Source organism: Gorilla gorilla, chromosome 19, assembly GCF_029281585.2.
Source record: "Gorilla gorilla gorilla isolate KB3781 chromosome 19, NHGRI_mGorGor1-v2.1_pri, whole genome shotgun sequence".
Classification (NCBI taxonomy): domain Eukaryota; kingdom Metazoa; phylum Chordata; class Mammalia; order Primates; family Hominidae; genus Gorilla; species Gorilla gorilla.
Genome location: NC_073243.2, coordinates 56300756 through 56325246, shown reverse-complemented (window position 1 = coordinate 56325246; position 24491 = coordinate 56300756). Strand labels below are relative to the sequence as shown.

The following is a 24491-nucleotide window of genomic DNA, read 5'->3' as shown; positions in this document are numbered from 1 at the left end:
TCTCTTTCTTGTTCCTCTCACTTTCTCACAAAGTATGTTATTAAGCAAAGGACTTATTCAAAGCACTAAAAGACATAATATATTAACTAACACTCATGGAGGAATTGAAAAGAGTTCCCTAAATGAGCAAATCACTCTATCCTTATAGGCGAGGCTGAATTTGCAATGGCTTGCATAACTATCTTAATGGTTTTTATGAAATATTATAAATTAGACTTACAGTTTAGATTTAAGAAATTCATTTGTGCTGCATCATAGATGTTTAAAAATATTCCTATATCGGCACAAAGCATAAAAAGCTCTCTGGAAAATCATGAAACCCTTGCACACTCAATATTCCTCCCCACACCAGTCCTTCCCATCTGCCAGCTGGGTTTCATTTTAAGAATTTCACACTGAATATAAAGTGCTATTTTGACCATGTGGCTCCAGAAATGTGAATTTATAGTTTTTTCAGCTTGTATGCAGGTGATTGACAGAGAGCGGATTAACCAACTGGATGCGATGAAGCTGCTGCCTCTTCCTTCAGGTTACTTTAAGTTTCCATGCAAGGATGGCCATCCTTGCATGGTTTCATTGAGGCTAGCAAGAAGTACAGCTTCCTAGCAGGGGACTTTTCATTTAACTACTACATGGCCACCATACCTTGAAACTATTTTCTCCGTGTTACTATTCCTCCCACATTCCACCTATTTTCCCATCTGTAAAATGGGAATACTGAAGTTAGCTTTCTTAGACATACCTTGTGGTGATACCCTGCTGATACATGACACATATCTATAGTTACTGGTCTTCAGGTTTAAGAGTCAAGATTTTGACAAATGTGTAGGTGAGCATGTGTGTATTTGGTTTTCTTGGGTGGGGGCAGACTAGAGGGAATGGGCATGGAGAAGAAGGTTGAAAGGTTGGCTTAAGAGTTCCTTTATATATATATATATATATTTGAGACGGATTCTTACTCTGTCATCCAGGCTGGAGTGCAGTGGCGCAATCTCAGCTCACTGCAAGCTCCGCCTCCTGGGTTCACGCCATTCTCCTGCCTCAGCCTCCCGAGTAGCTGGGACTACAGGCGCCCGCCACCATGCCCTGCTAATTTTTGTATTTTTAGTAGATACGGGGTTTCACCTTGTTAGCCAGGATTGTCTCGATCTCCTGACTTCGCGATCTGCCTGCCTCAGTCTCCCAAAGTGCTAGGATTACAGGCGTGAGCCACAGCGCCCAGCCGAGTTCCTTAATATATTCTTACTCTCTGTGTGAGCAATGCCTAATAACTGAAATATGGAAGAGACCCTCTACACGCAGTATTTCAGATATTGCTTTGGGCATCTAGAAATGTTTCAGATACGATTGCTATTTAAGATTGCCACATAAAGCAGTCCTGTTTTTTCAGCAGTTAACTATCTTGTTTCAGACTTCTCATCCTCAAGCATCATCACAGGCACAAAAATGATGTCATAACTATAGACAATAGTCCCCCTTTACATGCAGTTTCGCTTTCCATGGTTTCATTTTCCTTGCTACCATATAAAAAGATATTTTGAAAAACAGAAAGAGAGACCACATTTGTTTTCATTACAGTATGTTGTTACAATTATTTTATCATTAGTTACTATTGTTAATCTCTTACTGTGCCTAATTTATAAATTAAACTTTATCATAGGCATGTATATATAGGAAAAAAATATAGTATGTATAGCAGGCCTTCTGTATCCATGGGTTCCACATCTGTGGATTCAACCAACTGTGGATTGAAAATACTCAAAAAAAAATTGCACATGTACTGAACATGTAATGAACTTTTTTTCCTCATCATTATTCCCTAAACAATAGAGCATGACTAGTTATGCAGCATTTACATTATATTAGGTATTATAAGGAGTCAAGAAATAATTTAAATATATAGGAGGATATGCATAGGTAATATGCAAATACTACACCACTTTCTTTCACTGACTCAGATTTTGTTATTTCAGAAAGGTCTCAGAACAAATGCCCCATGGATACTGAGGGACAACTGTAAAGGGTTTGGTACTATCTATAGTTTCAGGCATCCACAGGAGGCCTTGGAATGTATCCTCCGTCAATAAGGGGTGATCCACTTGTATTCAGATTTTCAAAATGTTTCTTTTTTGCAACTTTAGGGTCATGCTGTTCCTGGGATTCTGTACACTCACTAAATGCACAGGAAATAATACTACAAACCAGATGACTTCCCTATTTGACAAAAGATCAGTGAAAGGATATTCGAGCATTGACTTTTGAGAAGGGTGTGTAGGATATATTCAGATTTGATACTGTGACACTGGAGCTAGTCTCAAAATTAAGGAGCATATACACAAAAGTTGACATCAGATGGAAGATGACATCATTTGAAAAATACATGCTTATCATATCCCATCAAGTTTGGTCCTGTTCAGAACAGGAAACGTTCCATTCATAGGTGGAGTCTTCAGCTTCTAAATTATTTGGGAGAGTAATAACAATGTTTCCCCTCCCTTCCCTCAAGACAGAGCAAACAAACAAGTACACTATAGAAAATCAATTATAATTAGGGGAAAATTTCTCCTGCTTGCCAGCAAAAATAAATATGGCTCCACTGAAAAAAATCACTAATATTATACATTGAAGTTTTAGACATATGCTCTGAATAATTAAGAAAATTATTTGAGCACAGAAAAAGGTATGGAAGAAGCCACATCAAACTGATAACACTGGATAATAACCTTGGGGATTAAAGAGGGAAAAGATTATTAACTTTTATATATCTTTATGTATTTCTGAATAATTGGACTTAAAACAATAAGTGACTATAGTTTTTGTATTTTAAAAAAACTAATAAAATAAAAACATACAGGCTGGGCACGGTGGCTCACGCCAGTAATCCCAGCACTTAGGGAGGCCGAGGTGGGCGGATCACCTGAGGTCAGGAGTTCGAGACCAGCCTGACCAACATGGAGAAACCCCGTCTCTACTAAAAATACAAAATTAGCTGGGCGTGGTGGCGCATGCCTCTAATGCCAGCTACTCAAGAGGCTGAGGCAGGAGAATCTCTTGAACCTGGTAGGCGGAGGCTGTGGTGAGCCAAAATCACGCCATTGCAGTCCAGCCTGGGCAACAAGAGTGAAAGTCCATCTCAAAAAGAAAAATAATAATAAAATAAAACAAAAACATAAAAACATACACACGAACACATCAAAAAGAGAATTTAAGGAAATAAAACTACACTGTATGCAGAGACACATCCAAGAAGGTAACCTGGCTCACAGTAGAAGCTCGACAAACATGAGTTACATGAATGTGAAGCACACAATAGCTGACAATATAAACATTCTCCTCATATAATAGTATCTACTCATGTGCCGCAGATAAATATAGTTGCTTTTTAACCATCATAGTTAAGAAATATGGATTTTTATCTTATCTAAGCACTTTGGGGATTTAAATTTTAAGTCAATAATAATTTATAAGAGTCTGTCTGTTTCTGGAAGGTGGGCAACCTTTCAGGCAGGCCAGAAGACCCTCAGGATTCTTAACTTTCACAATGAAAATCCAACAACTGCCCACAGGGCTGCAATGTTTATATGTGGATTTTCCAGAATTAGTGGTACCAGCTCTTCAGGCCCGGAAGGGAAATGAAATCTCCAACTCCCTGCTCTTTATCAGATCTCCTGCGAGAAGTAATCTTTAGAGAAGATCATTGAAAGGGCCAGATCATCCATCTTCCTCTACAGGATGTCTAATGCTATCCTTGAATGAAGTTCAAGTATACCCTGCTGAAGGCTACCAAATCACTTTATGGCATTTCAATACTAGGGCCTCAACATTACTTAATGCCACCGTAAGAAAAGGCCACAAGAAATTCAAAACTACGCTTACTATAACAGTGTTGTGAATTACTCATTAGATCACTCAATGTCTTCTATAGAAAACATCTTCTTAGAATTATGGTCTTAAATGATGAGTTAATGGGTGCAGCACACCAACATGGCACATGTGTACCTATGTGACAAACCTGCACGTTGTGCACATGTACCCTAGAACTTAAAGTATAATTAAAAAAAATATATATATATATAAAGAAAACGTCTTCTTAGAATTATGCTCGAACAGCTTTTATTTTCCCTATGGAAGACACATTCTCCTTGTTTTCCATAATGAGAAATAATATGTCACAGATCATGATTCCCCTGCCCTTTCGTTTTTCAAAAACCCAGAGCAACAAATATGAAACTCAATTGGAAAAGTGATTCGACCAATTGGAGTAGGGTTGAGCATTATTATAGTTGCCTTATCTTTGTTCTGATCTTCTTGTATTTCAATATTTTATTATTATTATTTTCATGTGAGTCACTTTAAATACTTTGTAGACAGAAGCAGTGGACTACATAGACAAAATAAAAATAAAGTAATATCTCCATCTGGAGTTGAACAATAACATTCAATTATCTCTTTCCTTGGCATAACTGCTTAACAGAATACACCAAGCTTCACTGAAAGCCACCAATATTCGATCATTCTTACTATTTTGAGGGCTTCTTAATTTTACCATGGAGTGTGGACTCCAGTTTTATCAGAATTGTCTTGGTATGAGAAGCTTCAACTGAAGTTCACTCATTTAAAACATTTTAAGAATATCACAGTAAGAAGAAATTCTTCAGTAGGTCAAGTCCCTTACAGCAAAATCCAAGGGACTGTTCAATTGTTTTACTATATAAAATGAATGATGCTTACAACATCATTTTTTCAGAATCCTTCCTTCTTTCCTTTGTCCTTTCTTTCCTTCTCTCCCTCATTCCTTCTCTCCCTCACTCCTTCTCTCCCTCATTCCTTCCCCCATGACTGTGATATTTTCAGGTGATAGGATTTTAACTGTACCGTCCAGTTCTTACTATCTTATAGATCAGATGTTAGATGTCATCTGGCATTTTTTTAACTGTTTGTTTCTCCAAAGTACCTTTAACTTTTTTCTCAATAGGCTTTTGGGGGACAGGTGGTGTCTGGTCACATCAATAAGTTCTCTAGTGGTGACTTCTGAGATTTCAGTGCACCCATCACCTGGGCAGTGTACACTGTACCCAATGTGTAGTCTTTTATCCCTCGCCACCCACCACCCTTTCCCCCAAGACCCCAAGTCTAATATGTCATTCTTATACTTTTGTGTTCTCATAGCTTGGCTCCCACATATGAGTGAGAACATACAGTCATCTGGCATTTTTAATGCCACGTGATCAAATCCAACAACACTCTCCAAAATAATCTTTCAGGGTAGTGATGGTGGAATATAAAAACAGTAAAGTTAAGGTGTCTTTAGCCATAGGATTCTGGCCAAACTGTGAGATAAATAAAATCTGCCTTTATTTCTTTTTCACCTTCCTTTCCAAGAATTCCTTCCAGCAATCCGAAGTCTCTATATACCTTACCATGTGTCAGACTTTTTTTTTTTAATGGAATACTTTATGAATTTGCATGTCATCCTTCCACAGGAGCCACACTAATCTCTGTATCATTCCAATTTTAGTATATGTGTTGCCAAAGTGAGCACCACACACTCTTTTAAGATTAAAAATATATATATTAACTCATTAATCCTCACGTCAGTCCATTGAGGAAAGTACTATTATTATTCCATTTTTCGAAGCTAGGACACCGAAGCTTAGACAGGTTAAAGAATATGTCCAAGCTATGGGGGCAAGACACAATGGTGGTGGTCTGGCCCAAGAGCCTGTGTACAGTGGAAATATGCTGCTTGTTAGTTAGTATGCTGCATGCTGAGGTAGTATTAACAGCAAAAAAACGGTTTTCAATGAAAAATCAGTGATTAATAACACGAAGTGAAATCCAACACTATGTAACTTTAGGTACTTATAATAGGGTTGGGATGAGATTTGTTGCGATGCCTCCTGAAGTCCCTTAAAACTCAGTCCACATCAGCAGCTACTCCTTGAGAGTATTGCAAGTAGAACAAAGCATTTCAAACCACAGAATCCTTTCAATGTTTTTATATTTCTCCACCATAATCTTGCAGCACCCCCTCCTCCAAAGGGCAGCACTGAATGCACAGACACATGACACATTGATATGATCAAGGTTGATTGGTGGCTTCCCACATATCATGTGAGGTCCCCAAGAGATTAAAGATTGCTAGAGTATTGTGGAACCCTCGGTGATCTGAATTCAACTTATCCATTCATTCATTCAACAGATACTCAACAGGAACCTACTACATGCCAGATACTCTTCTAGAGACTAAAGATAGAGCGGTGAACAAAGCTGAATAATCCCAAACTTCTAGCTACTTACATTCTAATGAAGAGAGACTAAATAAATGTGATAAACCAGTAAAATAGTATGTAGCATGTTAGACAATGGCATAAAGTACTAGGAAGATGAAGCAGGAAGATGCATGGGAAGTCTACAGTTCAAAACAGGGTGGTCAGGCCAGGCATGCTGGCTCACGCCTGTAATCCCAGCACTTTCGGAGGCTGACGCAGGAAGGTCACTTGAGGCCGGACTTCAAGACCAGACTGGGCAACAGAGTGAGACCCCATCTCTACAAAAATTTTTTTAAAAATTAGCCAGGCATGGTGGCGTGCATCTGGAGTCTCAGCTACTTGGGAGGCTGAGGTGGGAGGATTGCTTGAGCCCAAGAGGGCAGGGTTGCAGTGAGCCAAGGCTGCACCACTGCATTTCCCCATGGGCAACAGAGTGATATTCTGTCTCAACAAAACAAAACAAAGCAGGGTTGTCATCTCTCAGTACTCACAGATCCTATCCCCTTAACTTTCTAGCCAAACCGAGTTTAGTCACTCCTTGAACTCACCTTGCCCTTCCCAAATATGAACTCTTTGCCCAAGACATTTCTTTCTCCTAGAAGGCCCTCTGTCCTGTTTCTTGTGAGTGGTAGTTTAGCTAGTTAACTGGACTGAAGCCAAAACTACCTTTGTTCAAATCCCCTTTTTATTACTTACTAACTGTTTGGCTTTGGGTAAGTCCCTTGACTGCTCTAGGCCACAGTTTTCTAATTTGGAAAATGGGTATAATAATAATGACAAGAACAATAATACCTATATCACAAGGTTCATTGTGAGGCTTAATTGAATTAGAATATTAAAGTGTTCAGAATAGTACCTGGCACTATTCTACTACTACTATGACCTCAACTAAATTTCTATCTGTGCTTAAGACCCAATTCAAATGCTACTTCTCAGTCTCTAATCACAATAGCTGAAGGTGAGATTTTCCTTCTCTGAGATCCTGTAGTCCCTTGGTTTTATCACTCTAATGGTATTTAACCTGTATCATTGCAAGTATTCACGCTATCTTGAAGTACAATTATTATATATATATGAAGCACAATTATTATATGTGTGTGTATATTTATTTACTTATAAACAGCTTCTTCCCTCCTGAAATCACAGCACCTGAGGTTGTAGAATGAACATAAACTTTTCTTCTTCCTCCCTATCTCCTTTTCCCTTCTGTGAGTGTTTTAATCAGTTCATTATTTATATATACCAGAGAGTGGACAGGACAAGGAAAGGGAAGTGAAATTAGCAAGTGCACAGGCCCACACACACACACATACTTTATGGTTCTGTATTAGTTCATTACATTTAAATCTCCCAATGTTTTTGATCTCCTTCTCTGAGGAAAGCTTGGTGGTATAGCAGTCTATCCTCCAAAGATTCACAATCTAAATCGTGTAGAAAGCCTTAAGGAAAAAAAAACTTCCTCTCACTTAGACAACTTCAGCCCCAACCCTACTTGAAACTATGCCTTAAAGTGCTTGCTGTCTCCCCAAATATACCAAGTATTAATTTTCACACTTCAAGACTGCTACTTATCCACCTGATGCATTCTGGAACCTCCTTCCCTTCCCCTGTCACTTCCCTTCTTTGTTTTCCTTGCTCTCCCTTCCCTGAAGAATTGACTGCTCCCTCAACCCAAGTAATACATAAATATTCGTCCATTCATTTCCCCTCTCCCCTGCTAGAGTGCAAATTCTTTGGGATGAAGACAGACCTCAAGGCTCAGAGAGCTTTGCCCAAAGTAGACCCTCTCACTCATCTTGGCGAATTCCGCATCTGGAGCAAGGCCTAAAGTGAGGCAGATGCTCAGAGTGTTCACTGAATGGAACTGAATGAGCTGCTAATGAGAATAGCCAAAGGAATCTTTTCTTCTTTTCTTTTCTCTTTCTTTTTATCTTCTTTTCCTTTTTTTTTCCTTTCTTTTCTTTTCTTTCTTTCCTTTGATGGAGTCTCGCTTCTTCGCCCAGGCTGGAGTGCAATGGCGTGATCTCAGCTCACTGCAACCTCCACCTCTCTGGTTCAAGCAATTCTCCTTCCTCAGCCTCCCAAGTAGCTGGAATTACAGGCATGTGCCAGCACGCCCAGCTACTTTTTGTATTTTTAGTAGAGACGGGGCTTCACCATGTTGGCCAGGCTAGTCTCAAACTCCTGACCTCGAGTGATCAACCCGCCTTGGCCTCCCAAAGTGCTTGGATTACAGGCATGAGCCACTGCATCTGGTCAGTCAGCCAAAGAAATTTCAGTCCCTCCTTCCCTCCCTTGTCCTTGCCTTCTGAGCAGAGATGCTGGGCACAGAGCTGACCAAACCAAACTACTAGGGGGAGGAGATACACAAATACTTCCTAAAACAGGCTGGGCAGGATGATCTATAGTTTTTATTAATTCAGTTTGTTGGGGGCTTTATCACACACAAGGCACTGTGCTGTGAGAGAGAAAGATAACCAAGACCTGATAATGCCCTCAAAGAACCCGTAGACTACTGGGTGAAAAAGACAATAATTATAACAAGGTATGTATAAAAATGGCTGTGGGAACACAGAAGAGGGTGTGAGATTTACCTGTCTTGATAGTTGCTAACTCATTTGAAAATTCATAATATTTATAAATGATAATAAATCCATAGCAAAAGAAGCTTTAAAACTATAGTTCTCAAGTCTAGCATTGAACAGTTTGGACAATGTCTAGGTTATTTTATTTTGTGGAGAATAGGCTGTTTCTGAAAGCTCCCACTTTTATGGCCCAATCAGTAAGAGATTTCTATTCCAGCTGCTACGCTATTCATTTATTTTAGTTGTAAAAACTTGAAAAAGTGAAAGGAAGAAATGTAAAATAAGCATCCCTGTCAAATTTACCCTTTTTCTTTAGAATGATGTTGATCCAAGACAAACAGTCTCAACCAGGGCAACATATATTTTAAATTTCATTGCAGCAAGTAAGAAAGAGAAACGACTTGATTTCAAGTTGGTTTTTGATTTGTCAGGTGACTTTAAGTGATTCGTCTCTTGGTTCCCAATTTGGCTTCTATTCCAAGATAGAAATTCTAAAACTTGCTCTTTCACTCAGGCTAAAGTGCAGTGGCATGGTCATGGCTCACTGCGGCCTTGACCTTCTGGGCTCAGGCGATCCTCTCATCTCAGCCTCCCAAGTAACTGGGACTGCAGGTGCACACTACTGCACCTGGCTTTTTAATTTATTTTTATATTTTGTAGAGAGACTGTCTTGAACTCCTGGGCTCAAGCAATCCTTCTCTCTCAGCCTTCTAAAGTGCTGAGATTACAGGCGTGAGGCACTGCCCCTGACCTGAAATTCTAAACGTACTCACAAAATACCCAGAACAGATTTAATTCAGAGAATACCTTAATCTCAACGTGGCTGTGTCCAGGTGAAGAGTCAAAATGTAATATTTAAAAAAAGAGAGAGAGAAATAGAAAATTAGGTTCCACGATAGACACCAGGGCTTACTTGAGGATGGAGGGTGGGAGGAGGGAGAGACTTGAAGTACCAATTAGGTATGATATTTACTACCTGGGTGACAAAATGATTTGTACACCAAACCCCAGTGACACACAATTTACCTGCTGCAGGGAAAACAACCTGCACATGTAACCCCCTAAACCTAAAATAAAAGTTGGGGGGAAAGAAAGAAAATTAGGTTTCAGAACACAAAGTATTATTATTATTATTTGGAAAGTGCCTACTAAGACAGGGGCAGGTGACATGTTCTTTTAAGGCATCAGTACTAAGGCTGCCCAGCAAATACACAGCTAATCTAGAATATTCTGATAGAAAGATAAGGGTACAGGGAATCTTGCATGAAACAAGGAAAAGGCCAGATGATTGATACAGCCTCCAACATAATTTCCCCTAAAGGCTATTAACAACACAAGAAGGCCCAAGGCATTACTCTGAGCAAATTAAGACCTGACAGGTCATGTAGAAAACTCTTTCAAACATCCCAACATTTGATGTTTTATCATTTCATTTTGCTCTGCATATCAAAGAGATGGTTTACCTCTAGCCCAAACCTCCGATATTCAGTAATCACTCTATTCATATATATATGAAGGAAACCACTACAAAAGAAATACACAAAGCTTCAGTTTACTCTGGACTCAATATTCTAGGGGAAGACAACAGTTTTCATTTTCTTTTCTTGCTGGAGAACAAAAGCATCAGGTAGCAAAATCTGTCCCCTTGGAAAAGGACCAGCCATTTGTTCTCTGGAAGGCCCCTGAAAGTAAGCAGATAAGGGAAAGTGGATATCTGGACTTGCCTGAGAAAAGCCTTTTAGGTCCAATTGTAGCAACTTATTTGAGAGCTGCAACTCATTAAGTGTGTCTCTGATATCACTTCAGATATGAAGGTTAGTGAAACATACCAATAGATTGAATCATCAAAAAATTCTCCTAGGAATTTGAACACAGAAGATTTGATGGAGAATTACTCCATTGGCTCAAGCCTGTATGGGCCCCTAGTGGAGATAAGATACAGACACCTTTTAGACAAGGGTTTCATTCTTCAGAAATAGCTCAAATTGAGAACGTTCTGTCAATCCCTCAACATTATCATCACAGTGTTTATTAGACATCTACATATACTCCGTAGGCACTAACCAAACACATAAAATCTAAAGTCTCTGCCTTCACAGAGCAGACAAATTAAGAAAACAACCCCACCTCCCGCTCTCATTCTGGGGACTACACATCAGAAAATAGATCTCTTTTTACAAATGTGACCAGTTTATTTCCTTAAATCCTTATTGATTCAGGAAACAGTGCTCTTCAAGTCTCTGGCTTGAGAAGAGCAGTTAAGATGAACCTTTTCTGATACTCAAGCTGCAGGACATCTTCTTTGCATTGCCTCTGGAAGGATTTAACATTGCTCTAACCCCTCATCTATCAAACTCCTTCACCAGAGGGGTGAAGGGGGCCCTTTTGCTCCCTATTTTTATGAGTCTGCCAGGAATACACTGGCAATCAAAACTGAAGCTGCATTCCTCAAAACGCTTTTGGTAAATAGACACAAGGCAGTATTGTGCTTACACATATTTCATATTCTGAGTTGTCTATCTTAAACTCAGGCTCAAAGAGGCTCTGAATTTCCCATTCTTAGAAATCATACGACATATGCAATAAGGACATATGGCCATGAGATAGCTGAGGCTTCAGTTTGTACCACAGCCAAGAACACTAGATGCCCAAGTGTATAACTACTAATGAATTAAGAAATAATGCAGAGAGGTTGTCGAGAGAAGGAAAATATAGAAAACCAATTTAGAAAAAGCAGATTTTATTTATTTATTTATTTATTTATTTATTTATTTATTTATTTATTTAGACAGGGTCTCACTCTGTTGCCCAGACTGGAGCGCAGTGGTGTGATGATAGCTCACTGCAAATTTGACATCCTGGGCTGAAGCAATACTCCTGCCCCAGCCTCCTGAGTAGCTGGGACAACAAATGTGTACTACCATGCCTAGCTAATTTTTTTTAATTTTTAGTAGAGATGGGGGTGGTCTCACTATGTTGCCCAAGCTGGTCACGTACTCCTGGGCTTAAGTGATCCTCCACCTTGGCCTCCCAAAGCGCTGGGATTACAGGTGTAAGTCACTGCTGCTAGCCGGAAATCAGACATTTTAAAGGTATCTGTCAATTGCGTAATAATCTAAAAATATTTACATAAATGTGATAATGAGAGATGAGAGTGATTTAGATCTGGGGGGACATGGAAAATAAAGCTTCTCAAACTCAGCAGAATTTCAACAATTATCCAAGGTTGACAGGCTTAAAAATACAAATAGAGACTGCACACTAATAAATATGAAGCTCGTAAAATCTGGCTTTAAGGTTATGCCACACAGACCATTGACAGTTAGCAAATGAAATAAAAGAGTCTGAGTATCTGGAAGCAAAAGAGAGGAGATTTTGAAATATATCTTATAATTTGGTGAGGTTGACAGTAAAAAAAAAAAGCTGCATTATTTTCGAAGGTCCATTAAACTTGAAAAGTAACAACACAAATCTACAATCTAATTACACAATTAAAATTAGTACAAGGAGATATACAATTATTTTATAACTTCTGGATTTCTACTGGGCTTTTTATTTCCTCCACTGGTTTTGTCTTTCATTGGGAAGGAAAATTTCAATGGTTTATCTTATAAACACCAGGTGTGAGTGAACATTCACTGGGCAACTGTACAGGACATAATACCCCCCTCATAACATCTCCCTATCAAGGCTTTTGTTATAGATCACTGCCAATCTCTGTGAAAACAGGAACCATATTGCAGAGATCAGCAGTCATACAGTTTTCCTTAACAAATTCAAATACTACATCGTAAGTCTACGAGGTGTGTGCCAAAGGTGTTATCCAATATACTGAGTAGTAAATAGCAAAGCCCTCCCCATCAGATTTTCTCAGCTTGGAAGGAATTAGGGAATCCATTGAAATGAATGCAGAATGGTTTGCAGAACCGTAAATATTCATGGTAGAATCTACAAATGTAACACTAGCTACCCCTTGTAAAATTATCTGTGCTCCTGCCAAGGGAACTCACACTCCAGTGGAGTGCAGAGCAGTAGAAATACATTTACCTTTCTTATGAAGACAAGAAAAAAGATCAGCCTAGTGCTTTCTATAAACAATAATACAAGTGAGAAGAAAGTGATTGAGGGAAACAAAACAGGATGGGAAAGGAAAAAAAGGAAAGGTTTGAGCACGCCTGCGTGTGCACTCAGAATAAACAGCTCAGATTAAGGCGAAAGACTTGCAGCAGCTGCTGCCATGGTCTATTTCTATTGAATGGCAACAGGGAGGGAACAAGGGGAGGCAGATAGAGCTAACCTTTATTGAGCACCTACTATTCCATGCTGGGTACCTGAAATACCATGTGTTTGGATCAGCTCACTCGTTTCTCATAGCAACCAGTGACATTGGTGTTTGAGTTGTTGTTTTGTTCCTTGTATCAGAGCTGTGCAACTTGAACTAGAAAGAGCATTGTCCTGCCATTTTCTAATCAAGTAATCTTGAACTGACGAGTCAGTAAATGTCTTTAGCTTCCTAATTTTTTAAAATAAGGGAATAACAGCTGTCTTTGAAGGGTTTGGGTATAGACTGGGCACAAATATAGGTAAAGTATTTAGCACAGTGACTGCCCAGAGTAGGTGCTCAAAAATTGGTAGCTTTATGAATAAAATTTATAACTACTTAATAGAAAGCTGTAATATGTGAATAACTTTTTTTAAAAAATGGAAGTCTCATGCTAAAGACCTGAACAATCCTTCCTTCCCATAAGTACCTTCATAACTTTTGGGGGTCTATTTTACCCAAATTATTATTTTATTTTTGGTAGAGTAGCCCAATTTTAGAAACTTTTCCCCCATATATGTAGGGTTGGAGGGTAACTGAAGACATGATGATAGGGTCCCACACTATGTTTTTCATTCGTGGTTTCAACTTGGTGTATATCTTGCTTGGTTGCCTTTCATAATACATGTTCTTGTCATTTTGTTAAAAAATGGCTCTTCAACACAAAGTGAGTGCTTTTATGGGTTCAGGATAATTTGCACAGTCACTGAGCAACTGCCAAATGGTGAGCATCATTGTAGCTGCTGCCTGGTGCTTCTGGAATTTTTTTTAAAAAAGTATCTGCCAGCAGGTGCAGTGGTTCATGCCTGCAATCCCAGCACTTTGGGATGGCTGTGGAGGGAGGATCACTTGAGCCCAGGAGTTTGAGACAAGCCTGGGCAACATAGTGAGACTCTGTCTCTATTAAAAATAATAAATAAATAAATAAATAAATAAATAAATAAATAAATAAATAAATAAAAGGAGCTGCCTACTTACGACATGCCAGGCGCTGTGGTAAGTGCCTTAGATAGCTAGTACATAGCAATATCTGTGTCCTCCTCTTCTTCCAGGGCAAAAGGCTACACTACAATTCACAGCCTTTGCCAGGGTTGGCTGTAGCCAGGTGACTGAGTCTTGGGAGTAGGGGCACAACTGATGTGCACAACCTCCAGGCCTGGCTCAAACTAAACTTTTGTGATGCCCCCTTTTTGTGCGCACAGTCCTTCTCTCCCTTTTCATAAGTGGTTGAATAAAGTGGCCCCAAGGACCTAGAGGAGAGCAGAACAAGATAGAGGACATCAGGATCCTTGAATAACTATAAGGAGCAGAGTGCCCCCACTGACCATATTGCACTGTGAGGTGACTTCGAGATTGTAAGCTTTATAGCAACTGTATTACTCTAATACAGAAACATTTCATCACTTAATTCTCATTATGGCTCTGTCAGGTAATGTATTATCACCTGCATTTAACTCATATAGGAACAGAGGCTCAGAGAGGTAAGTCACTTGTTCAAGAGCAAGCAGCTAACAGGTGAAGAAACTGACATTCTGCCCTTGGTCAGTGGAACTTCAGGACCCATGTTCTTACCCATGGGTATACTGTCCCCACTATAGCTATTGTAAGTATGTAAGTACAAAAACCTATGTGTTGGACATTTCCCCTTTTAACCTTGAACTTACGTTCCAGTAATAGAAACATTTTATTTTCCCATTAATTATATGGAGAATAGTAAAAATTAACATGAACTAATTTTTGCAGATGATTTCACTCAGGGAGTGACAGAATAATGCGTATAAAACACTAAAAGCACAAGGCAGGTGGATCACTTGAGGTCAGGAGTTCAAGACCAGCCTGGCCAACATGGCAAAACCTGTCTCTACTAAAAATACAAAACTTAGCTGGGTGTGGTGGAGTGCGCCAGTAGTCCCAGCTACTTGGGAGGCTGAGGTGGCAGGATTGCTTGAACCCAGGAGGTGGAGGTTGCAGTGAGCTGAGATTGTGCCACTGCACTCCAGCCTGGGTGACAGAGAGAGACCCTGTCTCAAAACAAAACAAAACAAAAAATCATTAAAAGCAGACTGCTCTGACTAAAGCAAGGCTGGGGTTACCAGGAATGAGCAGTTTGACAATCACTATGTGCCATCATATTGATTCTCAACACTGAGCTATTCAGATTTCTTTCCTTTTTAAAACAAAAAATGTCTAATTCAGTTCTAGAATTCAGTTTTGCAGACATACCAGAGCTATGCACCGAAAGTTAATGTACACCTTGAAAGCAATATGTACCTAAGCGACAAGGTAAATCCATCAATATCTGCTCATCAAACTACTTCCTGTTTTACTTAACTTGTAGTGTAGCACCATGTGTTTTGTCAGTTAATTACTGACCCTCAGCTGGCAGCCACTTGGTAATGAAAAGACCGTCTTCTGGTATGCCTTAGTTTGTGTTTCTGGTATGGCCATCTCAGCTTCCATTCTCTCCTTTAAGTCTGAAGTCTACATTCAGTTCCGTTTAGTTCAATTAACATTCACTGTTCCCTTGCCTATGTTTAGTAACGAGGATACAAACAAGATTCAGGCCTGGTCTCTGCCCTAGGACCAGGAGAAGAATCCAATAGTTCACCGTAAAAGGATCACTGTACCAGTTCATTTAGTCTTTTGAATGTCTTCTTATTTTTTAAATGACAATGACTGTATCAGCTTTGAGGCATCATTCTTGAATGTCCCCTAACTTTCTGTGTAGATAATGTTTAGTACAAGAGGAACATTTAAGATATTAAAGATGGAGTATGTCATGGACACTAACCAACCAGAATGAACGTTGGTGGCAGTGCTGTAGTGCAGTTCTAGAGGCTCTCTACCAAGCCAGGAATTACTGCTTTGGTTGTGGAATTGTGGAGCAGCCCAAGAGGTCCCAGTGGGGAGGAAACAGGTGGCATTCAAATGGATGGGCCAGTACGTCAATATTTTAACAAGTGGTACATCTGTAGTGATGTATTGATGGAATATTGCTTGACTTGTGAACAACAGCTCCATAGGAAAAGGACAGCCACTTTTCCATCTGTGCTGACAACTGAGCTGTGTAGATCCTGAACCAGAAACACAAGAGAAAAACAATCTGAAAACTGTCTATTCCCTTGGGGACTTTCACTTTCCTTTATGAGCATTTCAAGTAGAGCAGCACTCCATAAATGCTGCTGACTGACTGACATTTATTGAATAACCAGTGTATACAGAGCATGTTCTGAGAAACTTATACAGAAAATAGAAGTGACCTATACACGCTTTCATTTATTTTGATGATTAATTTTTAAAAAGTGGCCTTTTTGAGGCAAGTCTATAATCTACACCCTAAAGAAGTCTTCTCAAGTGACAGGGAACTTCAAACTCAGGGCAAGCAAGTTTTGGAGAATGACTGCCTCTTCATCATTCAGGCTCTGGTCTTCAATGGCTGCCACTGGTAAGGGTGAGTCAGGATGGAACTCCTGAAACTTAAAACAAACAAACAATCACCTCCCACACCAGAAACAAAGTCCTTTTGCCTCTCCAACTTGAAACACAAGTTTGTATTTGTGGTCTGATTTTTGCTAAGATCATAAAACTTTACATCTGCATAAAATATGATGCAGTTGCTTCAGAGGGGCAGGCTGTTCCCTGTCCCCACCCCACTGCCTCCTTGTTGGTGAAAGGCTACTTGGTAAAATGATCTTTGAGTTCTAGAGATGAATTATACATCCTGTATAATTGCTGGATGTTGTCAGACGCACAAATATAATAGGTTGTCAAATGCACAAAGCTTTCTCAAATAAGCATGATTTACCTAAAGGCATCTCCTTTACTAGGAACCTAAACTGATTCTTTTCAACCTAAATGAAACTCTTTCGGTTCTGGTATATTCTTGAGCATGTCAAAATAAAAATCTCATAATATTTAAAAAACTTATCAAGTTTTATTTTTTAAACAATATATTTTTAAAAACCTGATTATATTAGCCAGGCATGGTGGCGGGCGCCTGTAGTCCCAGCTACTCGGGAGGCTGAGGCAGGAGAATGGCATGAACCCGGGAAGCGGAGTTTGCAGTGATCTGAGGTTGCGCCACTGCACTCCAGCCTGGGCAACAGAGCAAGACTCCGTCTCAAAAAAATTTAAAAAAAAACCTGATTATTTTTCAGACCAGGTAAACACTGTAAAGTTAAAAGACTTATAACGACTTGTAATTAAAGCTTAAGATCTGATTTGAAAAACCGCTGAAGGAAAATTTTCAATTAGAAAGCAGAACGTTGAAGATAAATGAGACATGACTATAAGTTCTCTTCCTGGTGTTAGACTGTGACTTTCAGGAAAAGGAGGTAATAAAAGTGTCCGGAGAAAGGTATTTGTCTGACATTGTGTCAGATTTCCGAAGGCCCATGAGCACCTTGAGAAGTAACAGCTGGGAGGAGCAGACTGAGAGCTTTAGCAGCTTTTGGAAAGTTGCCATTACGTCTCCTTAGCTTTCTTAAAAAGCATTCATTTGGTGTTGTCTTTTACTTTTATTAGCTTAAAAAATTTTAGCAGATTGTCACACAAGCCACATTATGGGAGATATTCCCAATTTTGTTGATTACTTTTCAAGCCTTTCTTAGTGTTACTTTAATTATTCTAAACAGCACTTTAAAACTGTTTAGACAAATTGAAAATAAGATTCATTCCAAAGAACTGATACAGAAAAGATCTTCTTAGAGTCAGAATTTTTGAGCCAGAAGGGGACTTACAAATCATCTATTTCAACCTTCTCATTTCACAGCTAAGGAGACCGAGAATGACTAAAGCCAAAGTTGGCTAGGAGGGTTGAGGGCATGAACCTAGACTCCTAACATTTAGTCCAATTTTCTTTCTACTCAGTGCCAGTTCCACACTGTTTTTCATTTTTCATTCTCACTTAAAGGCTGCTCACCGTAACTCCCCATGCCCCTCCTCCCAACTCTGGACAGCAACCAAACTGTCTTTGGCCTAACAAGGGTGCACAGGGACTTTGGTTCTCTCCCAAGGAGGAGGTATATACATTCATTTGGCTCTCTTCTTTTTAATAGCTCCTGGTCTTTCTTTCAATTCTTATCAAATACAATGTAATTTGGGAGCCCCAAATACCTCAACCAATATTTATAAATTTACAGAGAAGGGAACGACTTACATTCAAATTAGAAAACTGTTAAGTTAGACATATTAGACACAATAAAGAATTCAACTCCTTCAAAAGGTGCTTATAAGCGTCTTTTAGCACTTTCACAGAAGTCTCCTTCTACTGCCTTTAATAAAATCTGTTTCCTCCCAAGCTTCAATTTTCAAGATTAAAAAAAAATTCTTCATTTGTCCTATATTGCAGACACTTCAACTTTTTTCTTGAATTTTTATTTGTTTCTTGTGCTACTTCCTAACTTGGGACATTTAAAAACCTACAGTTTCATAATTCTATTTTTATAATTTTTTTTTTTTTTTTGAGAAGGGGTCTCACTCTGTCACCGACGCTGGAGTGCAGTGGTGCAATCATGGCTCACTGCAGCCTCAATGTCCAAGCTCAAGTGATCCTCCCACCTTAGCCTCCCTCGTAGCTGGGACCACAGCTGCATGCCACCATGCCTGGCTAATTTTTTTTACTATTTGTAGAGACAGGGTTTTGCTATGTTGCTCAAGCTGGTCTTGAACTCCTGGACTCAACTGATCCTCTTGCCTTGGTGTCCCAAAGTGCTGGGATTATAGGCGTGAACCACTGTGCCTGGCCTTTCATACATTAAGTGAGGTTTGGGGCAGGTCACAGTGGCTCATGCCTGTAATCTCAGTGCTTTGGGAGGCCAAGGCGGGAGGATCGCTTGAGGTCAGGAGTTTGAGACCTGCCTGGGTAATATAGCAAGACACTCATCTGTATTATATATATATTATTTTTTTAACTGGGCATGGTGGCATGTGCCTGTAGTTCTAGCTACTCTGGAGGCTAAGGCATGAAGACTGCTGAAGCCTAGGAATTCGAGGTTGCAGTGAGCACCGATCACACCACGGCACTCCAGTCTGGGTGACAAAGCAAGACCTTGTCTTTAAAAAAAAAACCAAAATAATAACAAAAAAAACTTTGTTTTTAAGCAGTGAAACCTGTTTTTCAAATGGCATCTTACAAAGAACTTAAATATGTATCGTAAATATAGGAGGGATTCTCTGACTGAAACAAGGGTTGGGGTCTACCAATTATATATTGTTATGAACCTCTATGTCCTTAGTCTTCTTTCTTTCTTTCTTTCTTTTTTTACTAACTATACACTGAAATAAAGACATTTTAAAAACACCTAAAGAAGATACATCATCGCAATCCAAGTATCTTATTGTATCAGGCAAACAGAAACCACTCCAGTTATTCCAAGCTAAGGAATGTAATACAGAAAACTGGTTACACAGGTGACAGAAGTACTAAGAGTCTCAACCAAGATAGTACAGCCATTCAGAGATTGCAGGAAGCCACTAATGCCCACAGGGCTGCAGAGATGCGGGGAGGAGGTGTCTTTACTAGATCATAGAAGTCAGGGCCATCTGGTGAGAACTGGGACCATGGCAGGGGCTGCCCAGTGGAATCTGGGACCATGGAAGAAAGGGCTGTCTAGTGGGAAGATGAAGCCATGGAGAACATGCAGCCACGGCGGGAAAAAGTCCCCCCACCCCAGCCACTTCATCCAAAGCACAGACAGGTAAGAATATCTCTCATTTCTCCCATACTTGTCCTTCTTCCCCTCAAAATTCTGTCTGTCCCTCCCTGACCAGAGCAAATCAGAAGCATAAGGGTCAGGGAGCCTGGGCAATGCAGTTGATAGGAGAAGGGAAAGGAATTGACATGATAGCAAATTGACAGTGAGTGGCTTCCTCTTCTTCAAATTGTTCTACGCCAATCCAAAAAACCATTCAGCTGAAACTGATATCCAATCTTACAGAAATCCTTCTGCCACCCAGCTTCACAAGAATGGTTCTCTCTCTGCCATCCATGCTCTTCTTTCCCTCTACTTTGGCTCACTAGAAGATACTATTCTGTATGGACCTATGAAATAGGTTTCCAAAGGAAGTTGTTCAATGAGCCAGGAAAACCCCCCACAAAATTCAGCAGAACAAGAATACAACATGCCTCAAGGTAAAGACCTCACATGTTGAACTATTTGGTTAAACCTTCAGTCACCAAGACCTTTTTTAAAAAAAAAAAAAAATAAAGTCCAAAAGCCTCTCCAGCCCCAATATCTTCCTCCGTTTTAATTTTATTTTTATTGTGGTAAAATATATATAACATAAAATTGACCATTTCAACTATTTTTTAGGAGTAAAATTCAGTGGCATTAAGTACACTCACATTGTTGTGCAACCATTTCCACCCTCCATTTAATCGTTAATTTTCTAACTTGCAGTGAGGGCGTGAATAGGAACTCAACACAGCAAAGATGGACAGAATTCCTCAAATTTCTAAATCCTTCTCTTTCGGTAACTTCATCAGCTTCATGTTTCTGAAGAATGGAGCCTTGACATTACCTATATTGCATGTCTGTCCATCTCACTCCTGCCCAGCTCTGTGCCTTGCCAAGTCACAAATGAAGATGGACAGACAGACAGACAGAGACACACACACAGACACACGTGCACCACCCTTATGTTTTCATCCTTCAGCTAAAAGCTCTCTTTCATAAGTGGTTATACATTTGGCTCTGTTATTTCCTGCTTAAGCACCTGCCCTGGGTCCCAGTTCACCTCCTCTACAATCACCTCTTGAAGCCTTTGGAATAAAGTTTCCCTAGGTCCGCATCAAATTTCCTTCCCTAATTTTTGGCACTGTCCATATCAACTCAGTGCAGCCCTGCAAGTGCTGATCACACACGTACTATGTATGTGTCTAGGACCATGTTCTGCTTTCTGAAAAATGGTATGGACAAGGAGCTTAGGGTCTTGGTAGCTGTGTTTGGGACATCAAAAATAACATAAAAAATTGAGGATGAAGGATCAAGTATAGTGAGGTGAAAACTGAGCATCACTGAATCAAAAATGTATGATTTGAAAGAGGGCTGCAGCAACTCAAGGCAGCCTGTAGGGAAGTGGTCTCTGGACTCCCGGCAGGCTGGGTTCAAAGTCTAACTTTGCCCTTTACTAACTCTGTGACCGTGGATGTTTCCCTTAACCACCCCGAGCTTCATCTTCCTCATCTGTAAGATGTTGCTAATAATAACATGTATCTTTAAGGCTATTGTGTGGACTAGGTGAGAGGTAAGGAATTTATTTAGCTCAGTGCCTGGCAGGTAGGAGGCACTGTATAAATGTCAGTGAATATTATTGATCTCCACACTCATTCTCAGCACAGAGCCAGACTGATGGTAACTAACGTTACTGGAGTCTTCATGGAGGAGACAGGATTTGAGATGGACTTTTGATTAGAGTTAAGATTCGGATAGCTGACTTTGAATGCCAGAAAAGGTTCCTGGAGAAGGGTATGATTTATGGTTGCTTAGGTAGTTTAGATATTAAATGAGGGCAGTATTTTAGGATTAGCACTTGGATTAATGTTTTCTTTTAACTGCAAAGTAAATGTAGGCATTTTGGTAGAAAATCAGTGTCACCATCCTAGCCATGATCTTTCTAAAAGGATCCTTCAGCTCCTCAGATCTTTCTTTTTACTTCCAATTCTCCAACCTTGCTATGAAGTGTGGATAAAGGATTAAAATTCAGCAGATCACTTCAGGTTAAAGAAAGGAAGAGGCTTTGCCAAATACTCTTTATAAGTGCGAGGCATAAATTGAGGCTCCATTCTGAGGACTTTTACAAACAAATAGAGCCAGGTACCCAAATTCTACTAATTATATTGATATCCATTCATAATCATTCCCCCTCCCCTAATATCCATTCATATTAATCCTCCCGCCCTCAAGTATATGGACATATTTATGGGATAAACTTGAAAAAAATTTAACAAGGACATTGTTATTCCAGGAAGTGGCTGTCGGGTGATTGGTTCAAGAATATTATACAATGCTCAGCAGAGCTCCCACAGAGCTTCTGTGCTGTCTTTTCTCTCACTTCCAGGTGTTTATACCACATAAAACTCACTGCGTTAACCAATGCCGATTCCACACTCAGAATGAAATGATTTCCTACTGTGAAAATGGTGTCATCCAAACACCCACAATAGCTTGGATGTCTGCTTTAAGACTAATGAATTTGCCAGTTTGTATAGGGCCCACGTTATTTATACTTCAGCAAAAGCACTATAATCTTGTTTCTGAAATTTTGTTCTTTTCTTCTAAAACAGAAATACAGAGAACTCAAGAAAGATAATCCTTAAAGTTTTTATGAAGTTAGAGGGAAACGATTCCATTAGTCTCACTTATCAAGGCCATCTAACTCTTTGTTTAGATAAGCATTCCAGATAGAAAATAAGTTCCAAAAAAAAAAAAAAAAGAATACATAAAAGCACGCAGATTGGTTAGATAGAAGCGAAAAGGGACAGAGGGAGGAAATTAGGGTAAATATTATTTTTCCCTCAATGGGAGTATTTTAAAGCTAAATGCCCTGCCCTAAAAAGTCAAGAGTTCTGTAAAGTATTGGTGGTTGTAGTCATTTGAGAAAAGTACAACCCGAATATGCATTTCTCTTATGGGTCAAACAGAAGTCACGATAATTGTGTGTCCTTTACACTACCCCAAGATTGTTATTTAAAGATGAGCATAGTGAAAACTATAACACTATCATTTGTCCACTACCCATGTATGCTAGCAAATAATTATAAATATTTTTACCAATGAACTGAATCAGAAATTGGTAACAATTTTAAAAGTAGCTTTTCTGCTATTGTGCAACATCAATGCCCTTCTATTACATTTAGTTCCAAAAAGATAATTCTCTGATCTGACAACATTATAAAAGCAAAGTATTTCATGCATGGCAGTGTTGAGGAGCTTGGTCATGGGGGACAGGGTGAAAGGTCCAATGGACTACCATAAATGTGTGGTTCACACCATCAGAGGCGGATACACCTGCTAATCTGGCTTCTCAGTCAAAGTCCCCCCTACAAGGCAACGGTGTGGCAGAATGCAAATGGGAAATAAAGGTACAGGACAGCTGGGACTCTTCTATTGCAGAAAAGGAAAGCAAGCTGAGGAAGAGAGTTTAGTGTGGGCACACTTGCTGCTAACCTGAAGTGCTCTCTTTACTTATGCTCTGTTCTTAGGAGGGGCTGATCATTTATTATAGGTTCTTTTTATATTAAACACTAATGAGAAGGCAAATAATTTATAGGGAGTTTCATATTAAGGCTCAATGATATTAAATACCTGGAGAGCCTCACATAAACAAAGATGGATTACCAGCAATGCTCAAAGTAAAATTTTTATACAATAATAAAAAATAAAATATTTTCAATAATAAATCTAAAAATCACATACCCACACAAGTTGCTTCTTCCCATCCAATATATACTGCAATTGGCTACCAGGGAGGGGAAGTGAAGAGACAGACACACCTTTTATTATTTTATCTCTTAAATGTTACCTAAAGACCTCCATCTTAACCAAGCAGCCTATGGCTTCTCCTCCTGTTACTAAAAACCTGCCAACATTTCTTGGTCACCTGAGAGGGTATCATCAGGGCAGCTTGAATTTGGTATCACCAAACAGTCTTTGAGAAGGAAAGGGTCACTTGAAAGAGAGAAAATTTCCCATCCATGGATAAACCTTCCTGCATATAATGTAACTTTCAATAAGCCTGATAAATACTCTGTAAAAATAGACATCACTTCTCCTAGGTGTAAGAGATATATTTGTTAGAAAGGAGGCAGAGGTATTGTCTTGGGATTAGAGATCATTTCAAAGCGAAGTCATTACAGAACACACTCTAGGTTGCTCAACACTCCAGGGGAATATTTTCGGTGGTCGATTCACGCACATGCTGACTACAGAGGACATTCCTATGAACAGGAAACTAAGGAGGAAACCACAGTTTTCTCTACATTATCCATCATCAGACCTCTGGACACTGTTAATTCAAGTGGTTTCCCTATAGAAAAGATGCAGATCGGTAGAGGGAATTAAGCTGTATATATACCAATTTAATTTCATGAAATCAGTTTGAAATAGAAGTAGTTTAGCTAACTGGAAAGACTGTGTCACAGATTCTTTGAGGAATTCTGGGCACTAGATTCACTTTCCATGATTTTATTTATTTTTTATCTATAAAGGATTCCTAAGAATACATGATAATGTTCCTAACAATTGAGTCAAGGGAAAGGTTAAATTAATGCCTTCATCAATCATAAATGGTGATTATAAATAATCTCAGAAT

General features: G+C 39.4%; 1 protein-coding gene and 1 non-coding gene across 3 annotated transcripts in view; both read right to left on the bottom strand.

Annotated features, from left to right (window-relative positions):
• ARL15 (ARF like GTPase 15) overlaps window positions 1–24491 on the bottom strand; it is a 431607-nt gene that overhangs the window by 22525 nt on the left and 384591 nt on the right. Inside the window, exon 5 of one of the 2 annotated variants that reach the window (XM_055367889.2) lies at window positions 14164–16654. The exons of the other annotated variant lie outside the window; for it this stretch is intronic. Within the exon in view, the coding sequence (XP_055223864.1) occupies window positions 16529–16654 (126 nt within the window). The 3' untranslated portion in view covers window positions 14164–16528. Of the gene's footprint in view, window positions 1–14163; window positions 16655–24491 lie in introns of those variants that run through there. 2 annotated transcript variants of the gene reach the window in all.
• Window positions 5439–5542, bottom strand: LOC115931313 (U6 spliceosomal RNA). Its single transcript, XR_004067822.3, has one exon. It is a non-coding gene; the product is annotated as a U6 spliceosomal RNA (small nuclear RNA).